This window comes from Camelina sativa, chromosome 3 (genome assembly GCF_000633955.1).
Source record: "Camelina sativa cultivar DH55 chromosome 3, Cs, whole genome shotgun sequence".
In the NCBI taxonomy this organism is placed as follows: Eukaryota; Viridiplantae; Streptophyta; class Magnoliopsida; order Brassicales; family Brassicaceae; genus Camelina; species Camelina sativa.
Window position 1 is genome coordinate 28,442,678 of NC_025687.1, and position 14,453 is coordinate 28,457,130.

Consider the following 14,453-nt stretch of genomic DNA (forward strand, 5'->3'; position numbering starts at 1 on the left):
CCCATCATCCGTCCGAGCCATGCTCCCCAGCGTCCGTCCTAGCCATGCTCCCCAGCTTCCTACCAAGCCACTCTCACTCGTCACGCACCCCAGCGGTCCGACTGAGCCACTCTTAATCGCCACGCACCCCAGCAGTCCAACCGAGCCACTCTCACTCGCCACGCTCTCCATAGGTCCCACCGAGCCACTCTCCGGTCACCAATTAAGCTGCACCAATCGAGCCAATCTAACAACACTCCCGGAACCCTCTCTCGAGCCTATCTCACAACACTGTCAGCACCCTCTCTCGAGCCAATCTCACAACACTCCCGGAACCGTCTCTCGAGCCAGTCTAATCCGCTCGATCGAGCCACTCCGTTCGAGCCGTTCCACTCGAGTAGGATTTAGCTTTATACTTCTTCACCAAAGTTGTAGATAATTGAATCATATTTCCAATGCCGTTTATTTCAAGCCAATCGGAGGTGTGGTTCAAGAGTTATCATTGTTTTAGTGGATGTGTATACACCCAACTCGAGCCACTTTCACCGACCACGCTCGAGCCACTTTCACCGACCACGCTCGAGCCACTTTCACTGACCACGCTCGAGCCACTTTCACTCACACCATTCGAGCCACTTTCATATACCAATCAAGGACTGGACGCACACCGACTCGTTCGCACATGTTAGGAAGACGTTCCGTCTTACACGCTTCAGGAGATTCCCAAAACCGACTCCCTACTTTGTCGTTTTAAGTTCTAGGATTTTACATGTTGGACTACTATAAATACTTTTTGTTAAGCCTTGGCTGGAGATCTGATCGTTTTTTCTCATTTTTCGTTTTGTTCTTAAGGTGAACCTAGCCACCTAAAAACGTTCTGAGACTTGTAATCCGACATCTCCGAGTTTATTCAGTTTTTGTACTTGATTCCTTCTCAAAAGCTGTTCATCTTATTTTTATCTACCTAATAATGCTTGTTTCAATGTTTTCTGGATTTGTATCCTTGATGATGATCTTCGGATCTGAGTAGTGTGGTAGTTCTTGAGGATGGGATAGATTAGGTGGAGGATCTTAGGATGTAGAGTATTTAAGCTTTGATTTGTATGATTCCCTTCTGGACTAGAGTTAGAAATACTTGTTTTTTTCTGATAAATTGGAACTAGTTTTTAGACATTTCCGCACCCAAAAGGTGTTCGATGAAATGTCTGACCAACTAGTGCCAGAGACTTACGTTCCTAGCCTAAGAGAATAGTTGTCTAGGATGTTTGTTGACGTGAATGAACTTGTTTTTCATGCCATGCTTGATCATGTTTCTCTAACGAGAGCTAGGTTTGGAAGTGGTTGAGTTTGAGTAGCTTCTGTCAAGAGATTGGATTAGCTAAGAAGTGATGTTCATTGTTTAGGGATGGTTTTCTTGTGGCATGTTAAACACTTTATAGACTAGGATACTCCACCGACATCAATTACTCCCATCCTTAGGACTTCTTTCTTCCTGATTTTTATTGCATTCCTGAAACTGTTTCGTTTCTTGCCTTTTAATTCATGCTTAGACTCGTTTATGTTTATATTCATTTTCGCTTCTTGTCATGCATTTTCGTTTCTAGTCCTATAACATATTTCCGTTTTGCATCCTCATCATTCTAGGATTGTTAGACATAAAACCATTCTTTGAACTGTCTTGACTTGTGAAATCTTGATTGCATCTTGAGTGACTAGCAACNATGGGATAGATTAGGTGGAGGATCTTAGGATGTAGAGTATTTAAGCTTTGATTTGTATGATTCCCTTCTGGACTAGAGTTAGAAATACTTGTTTTTTTCTGATAAATTGGAACTAGTTTTTAGACATTTCCGCACCCAAAAGGTGTTCGATGAAATGTCTGACCAACTAGTGCCAGAGACTTACGTTCCTAGCCTAAGAGAATAGTTGTCTAGGATGTTTGTTGACGTGAATGAACTTGTTTTTCATGCCATGCTTGATCATGTTTCTCTAACGAGAGCTAGGTTTGGAAGTGGTTGAGTTTGAGTAGCTTCTGTCAAGAGATTGGATTAGCTAAGAAGTGATGTTCATTGTTTAGGGATGGTTTTCTTGTGGCATGTTAAACACTTTATAGACTAGGATACTCCACCGACATCAATTACTCCCATCCTTAGGACTTCTTTCTTCCTGATTTTTATTGCATTCCTGAAACTGTTTCGTTTCTTGCCTTTTAATTCATGCTTAGACTCGTTTATGTTTATATTCATTTTCGCTTCTTGTCATGCATTTTCGTTTCTAGTCCTATAACATATTTCCGTTTTGCATCCTCATCATTCTAGGATTGTTAGACATAAAACCATTCTTTGAACTGTCTTGACTTGTGAAATCTTGATTGCATCTTGAGTGACTAGCAACGTCCCATTTGGATTGACACCTTAAGTACTACAACACATAAGGTTTAATGAACCTGCTAGGAGACACAAAAATCCTAGTATCACATCCTGACAATACTTGTGACATAAAATGTTGAATTTTTGGTGGGCATTGTGTTTTCCAAACTCTGGCTTAGAGAGAGGTGATATCTGATCCACAACCAAGAGCCTGTAAAAACTGTGGAACCGCCATTCATACCAAATGATATCATGACTTAACTGTATATTTGCCTGATTTTGTGAAATCCAATCACAGGGATCGGAGTCTCCCTTCTCGCCATTACCTTAGGATTTAAGTCTCTTTCTCTATGCAAAACATTTTGTAGTGTTAACCATGATTATGAATTTTATTAGGTGGATAATACACTATGTGCTTACATTATTACCTCTAAAATATATATTGTCATGAATAGTTCATTTTTGCCTTTTATTTATCAGATAATTGTTGCCTAAAACCGAAGTTAATTGCCAAATGATGCTTATTATCATATATTCATAATACACTCTATATCGATATTAAGCTTGAAAAATATATTTATAAAACTGTTTAATTTATTATTATTATTATTATTCTAAGAGAAAGTTTGAAACTCCTCAATTGGGTAAATACAAAGTGGGCTGAAAACACTTGTTGGAGCCTTGGAGGTGTGGCTTGGAAACATGTCTATACTCAAGACATCGGTTCCGTTCAGGAAATTCGGTGTTAGCAAAAGGTACTACTTTGCTTCTATTTCGGCGGCTCTAGTTAGTTATTCGACCGAAGCTAACAAATCCAGACCGAAACCCTGTTACCACCATCAGATCTTACCTGCACCACTCTTTCCGGAGCATTGCTTAATTATGCATGTTAATTGTTAAATGAAAATATAAAGGGTTAATTGATTATAAGATGTTTAATTAGATCTTAATATATATATAGCTTTATTCGTTTTCCTCAGATCGTGTCAAAGGTTGCATGTCTTTAGTTAGGCTTGCATGTTAGCTTCCTCGTTGTCTTTAATTCTTTATTAATCAATCAATCCACATTAATTACTCTTTTCGCATTTGCTATGTAAAAATTGCAAACTATAAATCTATAGACACTAACACACACACATCGACCGTTTATATATATTGTCACGTTATTTGTTCCTATAGCTTGACTCGATTTAATTTGTGACCAAGAAAAAAAAAGTGGTGAAACATTTGTGGCATGAAAGTTGATATCCTATAACGGTATAAGACTACTAGTATAAGCTAAACTGTTAAAGCATCTTTGGCCAAAATATCTTTCAGTTTAATTTCTCTTTTCTTTTCTTTTTTTCTCTCTCTCTCTCTCCCTAAGTTATTGGTGACCACAACTTAAAGCTTACCTAAAATGTTATTGTTATTTTCTTACAGAAGAAAAAAAGAGAGGAAGAGTTTGTGGTTGTGTATTTGCTCATTTCCTTGCATAAACGTTTGATTACCCTTTCTTTTACGATTACTTAAAATTATGTCCCCAGTGTTCGTAAATGTGAATTATATTTTAGCAAAGAAAAAGAATATGAAAACGAGACATTTTTATATATGAGAGTATATATATATATATCATATATACAAGTGAAGATGTCACATACTCCATATTTTTAAAATTTATCTTTTTGGATCGAGGCCGAGAGAGATAGTCGAGGCAAAAAGAGATTTGACCGTGAGTAAGTAAAATTGAAGCGCCGATAGAAAGAGAGTCAAAGATTGTGTGGGAGTAATGATGTAAAAGAGGCGAACAACGTCTTTAATCCATATGTAAAAGGGACTAAAGAAGCCTCCCAACACTAAAGCCAAAGTCGACTTAGATGCTGCTTTTTAATTACCTCATTTAAAAAAAAAAAAATCACAAGAACCAATAACAACAACATAAAATATTACAACAAACTGTAAAACCGAACAAAAAAGAAAAGAAAAAAGACGAGTGTTTAGGTGTCGCCAGATAGATTTGGTTTGAGAAGAGTTATAGGGTCCCCTAAATATTAGAAAAGCCTTCATTTTTTGTTTTAAGCAAGTTAACTAAATTATAGGGTCCCCTAAACATTATAAAAGATTGAATGGGACTTCACATCATGACATACGTTACCCTCACCGGGATTATAAACGCCGAAACGCGTAACTTTGTATACATACATGCATACATGAATGCATATATATGTTAGATCTTGTAAAATGGGACCTTCTAGCTAACCTTTTTCCGTCTCTCCTTCTAGGGTTTTCACACTTGCAGCAGAATCTTCAAAAGCTAGAGTTCAATTTTTTTATTTTTAAATGTAAATACATATTGGTTCAAAAATAAATGTGATGAGTATTATGACAGACACTGACCAAAAAGCAAACCCAAAGTAACACAAAATATTAGTCTCAGAAGATGCCAATCCCATGGCATACTTTTATACATTCCCATATGACATATCATACCTCCTGCGGTGTGGTCTCTTCTTATTTTCAATTATATATAGTCTCCTTCATATATCGTACGAACACCCCTCCTACCCTCTATAATATATTTCTCATCTCTTTCTCTCTCACTTTCTTCTACCGCATCTAGCTACTTTGAATGGCGCCCAGTTTGCCTCCAGGATTCAGGTTTCATCCCACAGATGAAGAGCTAGTTGCGTACTATCTCGATAGGAAGGTCAACGGCCGAGCCATTGAGCTCGAGATCATCCCAGAAGTTGATCTCTATAAATGCGAGCCATGGGACTTGCCTGGTACGATCCAACTCTCTCTCCCTCTCTATCTAACATGTATATATATATTGTTCAGCTTATTTATATCATTTAACGTTATAATTACACATTCACTTGGACATGGTGCATTCATACATATATTACATCGATCATGGTTTTTTGAATCGAAGTAACCATATTTAATCTTATAATATGCGTAACAGAAAAGTCATTTTTGCCGGGGAACGACATGGAATGGTACTTTTATAGCACAAGGGATAAGAAGTATCCCAATGGGTCAAGGACAAACCGTGCCACCCGAGCGGGTTATTGGAAGGCCACAGGGAAAGACCGTACAATAGAATCAAAGAAGATAAAAATGGGAATGAAGAAGACCCTGGTTTATTATAGAGGAAGGGCTCCTCATGGACTTCGTACTAATTGGGTGATGCATGAATATCGTCTCACCAACACTCCTTCCTCCTCCTTGAAGGTAAATTATTTCCCATGCGCACAAGCTTCATTATTAAGATATAAATCTATTCGTTTCTTGATAATGATAACGTTAAACAGGAGTCGTATGCATTGTGCCGAGTGTTTAAGAAGAACATACAAATTCCAAAGAGAAAAGGAGAAGAAGAAGACGCAGAAGAAGAGAGCACTAGTATAGGAAAATATGAGGAAGAAGAGAAGGAGATCAAGAGGTGGAGAAAATTTGATGGTAATATTGAAGACGAGAGCTTGAAAAGAGCATCCGCGGAGACATCTTCATCAGAGCTCACTCAAGGGGTCCTTGTAGACGAAGCAAACAGCTCATCTATTTTTGCACTTCATTTCTCATCTTCTCTTCTCGACGATCATGATACTCTTCTCTCAAACTATACTCATCAGCATGAGCTTCCATACCATCCCCCTCTTCAACTCCAAGACTTCCCTCAGCTTTCTATGAACGAAGCAGATATTATGTCGTCAATCCAACAAGACTTTCAATGCAGAGACTCTATGAACGGGACGCTTGACGAAATCTTTTTTTCTTCTGCCACTTTCCCCGCTTCCCTTTGATAATTAATCCATATTTCATTTCTTGACTTACATAATTATATCAATTATGGTAATTCATATATATATAAATATATATATATATATATATAGTTATTTTTTAGCTTCTAAATTGGTTGGCTGATGACAAAGGGTAGATATTTGTGTAGTTGTTTTTTCTACACAAAAAAAAGAATATTTTGGATTGTTATTTTTTCTTTTCTTAATTATGGATGTGTATGGTACTTACTAGTTTACTACTTACAGCTGGTTGGTCACGGAAAAGCGAAAACGTTTACCTGTATAAGTAACATATGTTATCGAAATCATTCATCGGCCGGGTTGCATATCTATGTATAATGTTTAAAGCTTTAAATATTACCATACAAGTCATCTTACATAAGATCTATATATATATTTTTTGAGACATTTATAAAATAAATTTTGAAGTTCATACCTATTTACAAAGAATATCATTGATATTAAATTTTATAATTATTTTTTACATTAAATAATATTAAATTTGGAATCTAATTGAAGAAGATTTTCTCTTATTCAAATTTCCAAAAGTATTGGACCAACACCCATTAGCATTAAATATTTTATATTTAATTAATCCATTCTCTAAAAAATCTGGACTAAACATTAAACACAATTGATTTACCGTAGACAATATTAACCGCCGAAATTTTCGATTAAACTTCATGTAGACAATGAAAATTATACACTACATATAAACCACTACATGTAGACAATGGAAATTATACACTACATTATATATTGATGTAAAACTATAGTAGATTTAAAAAATACAAAAGACATCATTTACATATATAGTTAATATAATAAATAAATTTTATTTTGTCTTTCTAAACAAAACATATAGCCCCGCGGTGTACTGCAGGTAAATATCTAGTTAAGTACAATTTTAACACGTCTCACCATTTGATCAACGAAAGTCTTAGTTTATTTTGTCAAGATAATTTATGTTGTCACACTTCCAGTCTTAAACTGCAAATACATTTAAACCTCTATAAATTAATAATCTATTAATAAATAAACACTATAAATTAATAAATATTAATTTTTTTTTGGTTTGGAAAATCAATCTAGTAGCTTTCTTTTAATTAATGTTTGGTTGAAAAAAGTTTAATAAATATTCAACTCTCGAGTCGGACCAGTAGAAAAAATAACAAAATTGCAATAATATAATAAGTTATATTTTTTTTGAAATCTCCATGTAAAATATGGTTCCAATAATATCATAAATTAATAGTCATGTAAATCTTTATATATATATATATATTTATGTTGATATAATAATATATGCTTTTCCTAAATCTCATATATATAAAACAATTTTTATGTTATATTTTCAAACTATAATGATATAAAATATTTTATAACATGCCATAAAAATAGCTATTTTTTTTTTAAGTTTTCAATTTGTTAGATATGCATCATTTACATTTTGATAATTTGATAGACTATTAAAATACGATAATTGATATTATTATTCATAAATTTGAATATTTATGTATGTTATGTTTATAAGTGAATTTGTCTATAGTATTTGTAGTTTATTATCAATAATATTTTCTAAATATTACATGTTCATTCCAAAACCAGAAAATTTACAACATTCGAAAGTCTAATATTATATTGCTAAAATTGTATCAATTCATAATTTTTAGAATTTAAACTATTAAAAATATATCTATAAATTAATAATTATTAATTTACTAGTATAAAATAACAATTATTAATTTATACATAATTTAATATCACTATAAATTAATGAATTTTTTTGGTCCTAACATTATTAATTTATAGAGGTTTCACCATAATTGTCTCAAGATGGATGAGTGGAAAATATTAAAGGAATTTAACCAAATGTACCATATTTCTGGAAAAAGTTTATAAATGTGACATATTAGTTTTAGTTTTTTTAAAATGCCCAGCGTTTATGGCATAGTTTATTGTCTACGAGGGATTAAAATGTCTATCAGGAGTTAAAGTTATACACGAAAGTTAAAATTGTACACAAAGATTAAAGTTGTCTACGGAAAGTTAAAGTAGTCCACCAAATACTAAAAATGGTATGGCAAATTCGAAAAAAATTAAAGGGTTATGGCTTTTCGAATCCTCTCTGACGTCACTCCCAAGGCACCTAAACCTTCTCCTTCCTCCGACGCCGGTGTAGCCATGGATCGTCGGCGTCGGACTTTCCCCTGTGTTTATGGCTCCTTCGTTACTCTCCGCTTAGTTTCTACTTGGTTAAAGGACAGAACCTCCTTCGTTTTTTCGTTTTTCGCTCAGAGATGGCATAGATGGTTCACCGGATCTTCTTCTGAGGTCTCTTCGCTCGTCTCCGTTGCAGAGCTTCTCTCGGTACTTCATGGAAGACTCTTTTGTCAGCCTAGCCGATTCTCATCACTCTCTTGTTGGTCCAACACTCGTCGTCCGCCCAGCTCCTCAGCCTCCGGCTCCGCTGCCCTCCTTTCTTTGACATCCTCTAAGAACTCCTCCTCAGACGTTTCCTCCTTGTATCCGCCGGGTCTGTTTTCAGGTTTCGGTGAGTTTCTCCAACTCTCCGGAGCCCCCCTCGTGGATTTCAATCTCTTACGCATCCATCTTCATAAGGCTTCGTCTCGTCGGGAATCTTTGTTGTCTCCACCGGGTTTTAACCGTCGGTGGGTTAATCGATGTACCTCCATTCAGAAGTGTTAGCACCGCCTTCATTCTCCAAGGCGTGCGTGTGGCCGTGGACGCTCCAGATCCCCCTTCTCAAGCTCTCTGTCTGGTCCTCGTTTTTGTTCCCCTTTCTCTCCTGAAGATCAGGGTGCTCGTGACTGAGCCAGCAGCTTCGTTCGGAAGCTTGCCCCCTGCCAGTCGCCGCCACGACCCTCCCCTGTCCGATCTAGGTCAAAGGCTTGGTGTCGTGAATCGATGGCAGGTATCTCATAGGGCCCGGCCCATTAGTTTGTCTATATGGGTTTTGTATAAACATTCCAGTTTATTGGGTCCTGCTGGTAAACAGCCAATTTGGTTTTTACCTTGGGTCTCCTCCTTCTCCCACTCCGCTCATCAATCTGAAAGCCTCTTCCTTGCTGGCTTATTTGGTAAGTACGGTTTCATCAGATACTCCTCCGGTCCCTCCTCCGGATACTTCTCTGGTCTCTCCATCGAATACTTCTCCGTTTGGTTAATTGGCTTCCAATTCAGAACCTCCTATGTTATACTAGATTCCGTTTTTTTTCCTGGCGATGCTTGCTTACCGGAAACTTCTCCGGCTTCTCTCTGCCTGCGGTTGAGGTTGTCCCTGGTTGCTTCCAACCTTGAACCTTGCTTGGTTCGGTTGTCGTCTCTTCGTCACAATATATCTTTATATTGGTGGCCATCTATCTACCAGATGTTGGTTATTTGTTTAATGTGGGTTCTATCTTGTCTTTGCTCATGATAGTTTGGTTCAACATCTCTCCTGGTACCCTATCAAGCTTTGTTAAGTTTGTGTCTCTATATTTGACTTATGTTTGCACCTATGCTTATCTTCCAATCATGCTATTTGGGTTCTGTCCGGATAAGTAATCTTCTTGTATATTTCTCATTTGAATGAAAATCTTTGGTGAACAAAAAAAAAATTTTCAAGGGTTATGGCACATTTGGAAAAGATTTGCACACTGTTCAGGACAATCTTTTAGAGCAAGGGCAGTGGAGTAACCCATATGGTTACTCACAAATAAATTAATCATATAATTATTATTAATCTAATTAAAGCAACCCACTAAGTACTTATCAAAATTCATCATTCCACTAGAGAAACCTATGAAGATTTCTCAATCATTAAAATATATATTTTTTAAATTTATTGTTTAGTAATTTTCAAATTTAAATAATTTTAAATTGAGAAATAAGTTATATTAATTACTTATATTATATATAAGGGAAATAAAAATATTTTACAGAATTCGGGATTATTTAACATATTTTACAAAATCATGAAAAATAGACAAAGATAAATTATAATAGAAGAAACGGGGTACGAGAAAATAAATTAAATTCGTTCTACTGTTGGGTTGCACCAAATTTTTGCTAGATATGCTCAATCAAGTCTTTTTGAAGACGGTCATGCATTATTGGATCTCGGACGTCATTTCGAATGGTCATTATATTATGGAGATTCGTTGGCCTATCTGTTGAATATGATAAATCCACATGAGAAGTTCCGCTTCCTTCTCCCTGATGAAACTCTGATGGCTCGTAGAAACTATATTCATGTCGTTCGTCTTCCACTATCATGTTATGCAATATGATACATGCTCTCATTATCTTGCCTATTTTTGCTTTATCCAAAAAAAGTGTGGGATTCTTGACGATTGCAAATCGAACCTGCAAGACTCCAAATGCACGCTCTATATCTTTTTGGCATGCTTCTTGACATTGAGCAAAGAGTTTTGCTTTTTGACCATGTGGAAGTGTAATTGATTGGATGAAAGCTGCCCATTTGGGATAGATACCGTTAGTGAGGTAGTATGCCATTTTGTATTATCGTCCATTGACAACATAGATAACTCTAGGAGCTCGACCCTCTAGTATATCATCGAACACTGGTGAGCGGTCCAAAACATTGATATCATTTAATGTACCTGGTGGTCCAAAAAAAGCGTGCCAAATCCATAAATCTTGCGACGCCACAGCCTCTAGTACGATTGTTGGTTTTCCAGATCCACGTGAATACTGTTTTTTCCTTGCTGTTGGACAATTCTTCCACTTCCAATGCATACAATCTATGCTCCCTATAATTCCGGGGAAACCACAATATTCTCCAAGATTCAGTAATCGTTGCAGGTCTTCCGCTGTAGGCTTTATGAGGTACTCATCTCCGAAAAGATTTATAACTCCGCTAACAAATTCTTCAAGGCATTTGTGCGCAGTCGTGTCAGCGAGTCTTAGATATTTGTCCATCGCATCTGCTGCACTTCCGTATGCCATCATACAAATTGTTGCCGTACATTTTTGAAGTGCAAAAAGACCGAGCCTTACAGTTGCATCTCGTCTTTGTTTGAAGTAAGGGACCCCATCTTCAATACTATTAACAATACGCAAGAATAACAGTTTGTTCATTCTAAATCGACGGCAAAACATACCTTGAGTGTAAGTGGGATTCTCACTAAAATAATCCTTCCATAACCGAATATGGCCTCCTTCTCGGTCTCTATTAATGTGCACTCTTCTGAAAACTGGTAATGGTGGATCTTCTGTATGAGTCCAATGGTTCTGAATTTCCTCCACTATACTGTCAACTTCTTCCTCTACCATATCATCAACTTCTTGATCAGAACTCCAATTTGACATCTTCTTAGAATATTTGTGGGTTTAAAGATAGAAAATTTGATACTTTATTATGGATCAAAGGTTTTTGTTTTTGGGTTTAGAAATCTTTATTTTGGTAGTAAGACCCAAGGTTATTAGTAAAGAAGATAGAAACTGGATTGTGTTTAAAAAACCTACAAGCCGAGAGAGAGATACAGGAAATGGAAAGAAGGATTGTGTTTTTTTTTTTGACAATCGGAAAGAAGGATTGTGTTTGAGAACAATGAATCTGATATGTGGTCAATATATAGAAAACACAAGACATAACAGTCCAAAAATGATTCACAAGTCACTAGGACCACCGAAAAACATACAAACATACAAAAAATAACATGACCCATACAAACAACTTCACGGGACTTAACAAGACATGACCACCTTCACGGGACTCACCAACACACAGGTCCACCTTCACGGGATTCACCAAAAAACAGTTCCACCTTCACATGAGTACAAACATCTTGACATGTCGCATGGACCCAACAACCTGAAACATAACAAATGTCTTAATCAGAAACAAAAACAGATGCATATATGAATACGAATCCAGAAACAAAAACAGATGATTAAACATAAACACAAACATAAACAAAACAAGAAGATTTGCATATATAAAAACGTAAATCATAACACAACAAAGCTCAAAGTCGGGACTCAGAACCTAAGTGTTTGACAACAGTTGGTCAGTTAGCTTGTCTCTGAGTGTAACTTTAGCTTGTGTAAGGTCAGGCTTGTTAAGGAGACTCTCAAGCAATCTCATTTTGCCTTGCCTATCTTTTGCCTCTTGTTCCTTATCCTTCATGGCTATAATCTTATCCAGTTTTCTCGTAGAAACATCCTCACCATCATTACTAACTACCGGTTGCTTACCTTTCTTCTTCGAAGCTTTAACACCCGGAGGCCTCTGTTCAGCGCCATCATTTGTTGAAGTGGAAACATATGATCCGTCTGAATCAAGCTTAGGCTTCTTGTTTGAGTCCTGCGAGATCCATTTCTGATCATGCTTGAGTTCCCTCCAGCAATGCCCTAGAACAAATGGCTTATGCATATCATTCTTGTAAAGCTGACATGCCATAGACATAACATCATCTTCAGATTCTCCACTCTTCCTTCTTGCACTGGTTTGTGTGTAACACCCAACAAATTTGTTCACTTGGTGGTTTATCTTGTTCCACCTAGCCTTACATTGCGACGGCCCTCTAGTATGTGTACTCGATGCCCTCTCACTTGCTTGGAAGTAGTCGGCAACTCTCTTCCAGAAGGAACCGAACTTCTGCAAATTACTAACAATCGGGTCTTTGCTGGTATTTAACCAGGCACTGATGAGAGTAATATCCTCCTCGGAACTCCACCTTGTCCTACTTCCTCTACCAGCTTCTTCTTCATTCTCGTCGACACTAAGGTCAATACAGTCTTCGGTGACAGATGGTGTGCTAATTTGGACAGGCTGAGAAGAGAATGTGGGGATAGAGTCGACAGGTTGAGAAGGGAGTGGGGTGGTATACTGATTAGGCTGAGAATCCTGTTGAGAATTCAACAGATCCATATAAGTATTAGGAGGATAACTGTAAGGGTTTGAAGAACTCATTACTAGAGTATTAGATAAAAGGGTTAAGTTCAGAATTAAAGTAAATGGAACTTGGTAAGGGTTTATATTGACCTAAAGGTTTGTTTAGACAGAGATAGATGCACTATAAACGTGTATCTATCCAAGATTAGACAACTGAAAAGTCTGAGTTGATTGTTTTCAAACGCCTTTTTTACAGTTTATGGGAACCGAGCCTTTGATTAGATTGTAATTCGATTAGATTGTAACGAAGGTGTTTACTTTTGTAGTGTGTGTTTACGGAAGAAGAATATACACTAACGGTATAGTTAGATGTAAACTTGAAACACAAATATTTAGTTGTAACCTAGATAGTTTAAACTTGAAAATTATGCTTTTTTGGTTTGTGATTTGCAACCATCAGCTTTAGTAGCATCATATCTTATCAGATGCAATCATGTACACCAATTTGACTCAATTTTCTTTTTAATACAAACAAAAGCAGAAAAGCAAAGACAGTGACCCACTCTTCCTCATCAAGGTTTCCAGTAGGTATGATCTGCCTCTGAACCTCTGGCCTAGCAACTTCCCTTGGCGGCGGAAGAGTAACCAATGCACCAGGCTGAACCACAACTTCTACAGGAGATCTTTTCCCTTTGTCATCCTGCTCCATAATACTACTACCTGCCTTTGACTGCGACCACCAAATCGGACTCCCACTCTGTTGTGCATAAAGTCCTGTGAGATGTAGTACTCATCTTTATCTCACTGCAAAGACAACAATCGATTAGTTTTAAGCACAATTACATAAAACAAGCTCATCAACATCAACTAAGCTACTCTAATCAGCTCGGAAAGATCAAGATTCCATAGTTGAAGCAAAACCCTCGTTTCTGATTGATGAATCTTGGGACTGAAATTACTAATCACTGGATTTCAAACTCGAATCGTTAAATCAAAGAAGAAGGCAGTAAGATTCACGCCGACAATCGAAAGACAAAAGAAAATACACTATCTAATGGATCAATAGAGAGATATAGAGCAAACCTGAGGATGCAGATGATGATTGGTGTTCCTATTCCCTGAAGAAAAGCTCAGCTTCGAGCTTATGGGTGCGGAGGGAAGACAATGATGAAACCCTAGCTTGGTGGATTTACGAATCGTTTGATCGGAATTTCTTCTTAGAGCAAACAAAGTTCCATCTTTATGCCGGAAAAACAAAATTAAATGGATTGAATCTATGATAACTGAGGAATGATAGAGAGATTCATCGGTTCGTCGATTCGTGAAGGAAGAAAGTGAGAGAGAGAAAGAGAGTCGGCAAAAGAAAAGGAAAAAAATGAGGAAAATATTTTTTTGGTGTTTTATAGTTTAGGCTCATCCAATCAAAAACTTCCACATAGGGTTGCTTCGACCGTTCTTCTGTTC

At 36.8% G+C, this 14,453-nt stretch overlaps 3 protein-coding genes and 1 long non-coding RNA gene across 4 annotated transcripts; 1 reads left to right on the forward strand and 3 right to left on the reverse strand.

The window, feature by feature from the left end:
* On the forward strand, positions 4,902 to 6,141 carry LOC104778496 (NAC domain-containing protein 86-like). The gene is made up of 3 exons (XM_010502956.2): positions 4,902 to 5,110; positions 5,293 to 5,561; positions 5,642 to 6,141. The coding sequence occupies exons 1-3, from the start codon at positions 4,957 to 4,959 to the stop codon at positions 6,128 to 6,130; spliced, it is 912 nt and encodes a 303-aa protein (XP_010501258.1). The 5' UTR covers positions 4,902 to 4,956; the 3' UTR covers positions 6,131 to 6,141.
* Positions 10,652 to 11,098, reverse strand: LOC104779394. The gene has a single exon (XM_010503741.1). The coding sequence runs from the start codon at positions 11,096 to 11,098 to the stop codon at positions 10,652 to 10,654; it is 447 nt and encodes a 148-aa protein (XP_010502043.1).
* LOC104779395 (glutathione S-transferase T3-like) lies at positions 12,141 to 13,067 on the reverse strand. The gene has a single exon (XM_010503742.1). The coding sequence runs from the start codon at positions 13,065 to 13,067 to the stop codon at positions 12,141 to 12,143; it is 927 nt and encodes a 308-aa protein (XP_010502044.1).
* Positions 13,398 to 14,364, reverse strand: LOC104778497. Its single transcript, XR_766451.2, has 2 exons — positions 14,073 to 14,364; positions 13,398 to 13,793 (listed from the first exon to the last, which is right to left on the reverse strand). It is a non-coding gene; the product is annotated as an uncharacterized LOC104778497 (long non-coding RNA).

Bases quoted from the DNA above. Each gene is read 5' to 3' on its own strand.
- LOC104778496 (XM_010502956.2), top strand. From the start codon at position 4,957: ATGGCGCCCAGTTTGCCTCCAGGATTCAGGTTTCATCCCACAGATGAA. The intron at 5,111-5,292 runs GTACGATCCAAC...TATGCGTAACAG, and splicing joins CGAGCCATGGGACTTGCCTG to AAAAGTCATTTTTGCCGGGG. The intron at 5,562-5,641 runs GTAAATTATTTC...AACGTTAAACAG, and splicing joins CTCCTTCCTCCTCCTTGAAG to GAGTCGTATGCATTGTGCCG.
- LOC104779394 (XM_010503741.1), bottom strand. From the start codon at position 11,098: ATGGCATACGGAAGTGCAGCAGATGCGATGGACAAATATCTAAGACTC.
- LOC104779395 (XM_010503742.1), bottom strand. From the start codon at position 13,067: ATGAGTTCTTCAAACCCTTACAGTTATCCTCCTAATACTTATATGGAT.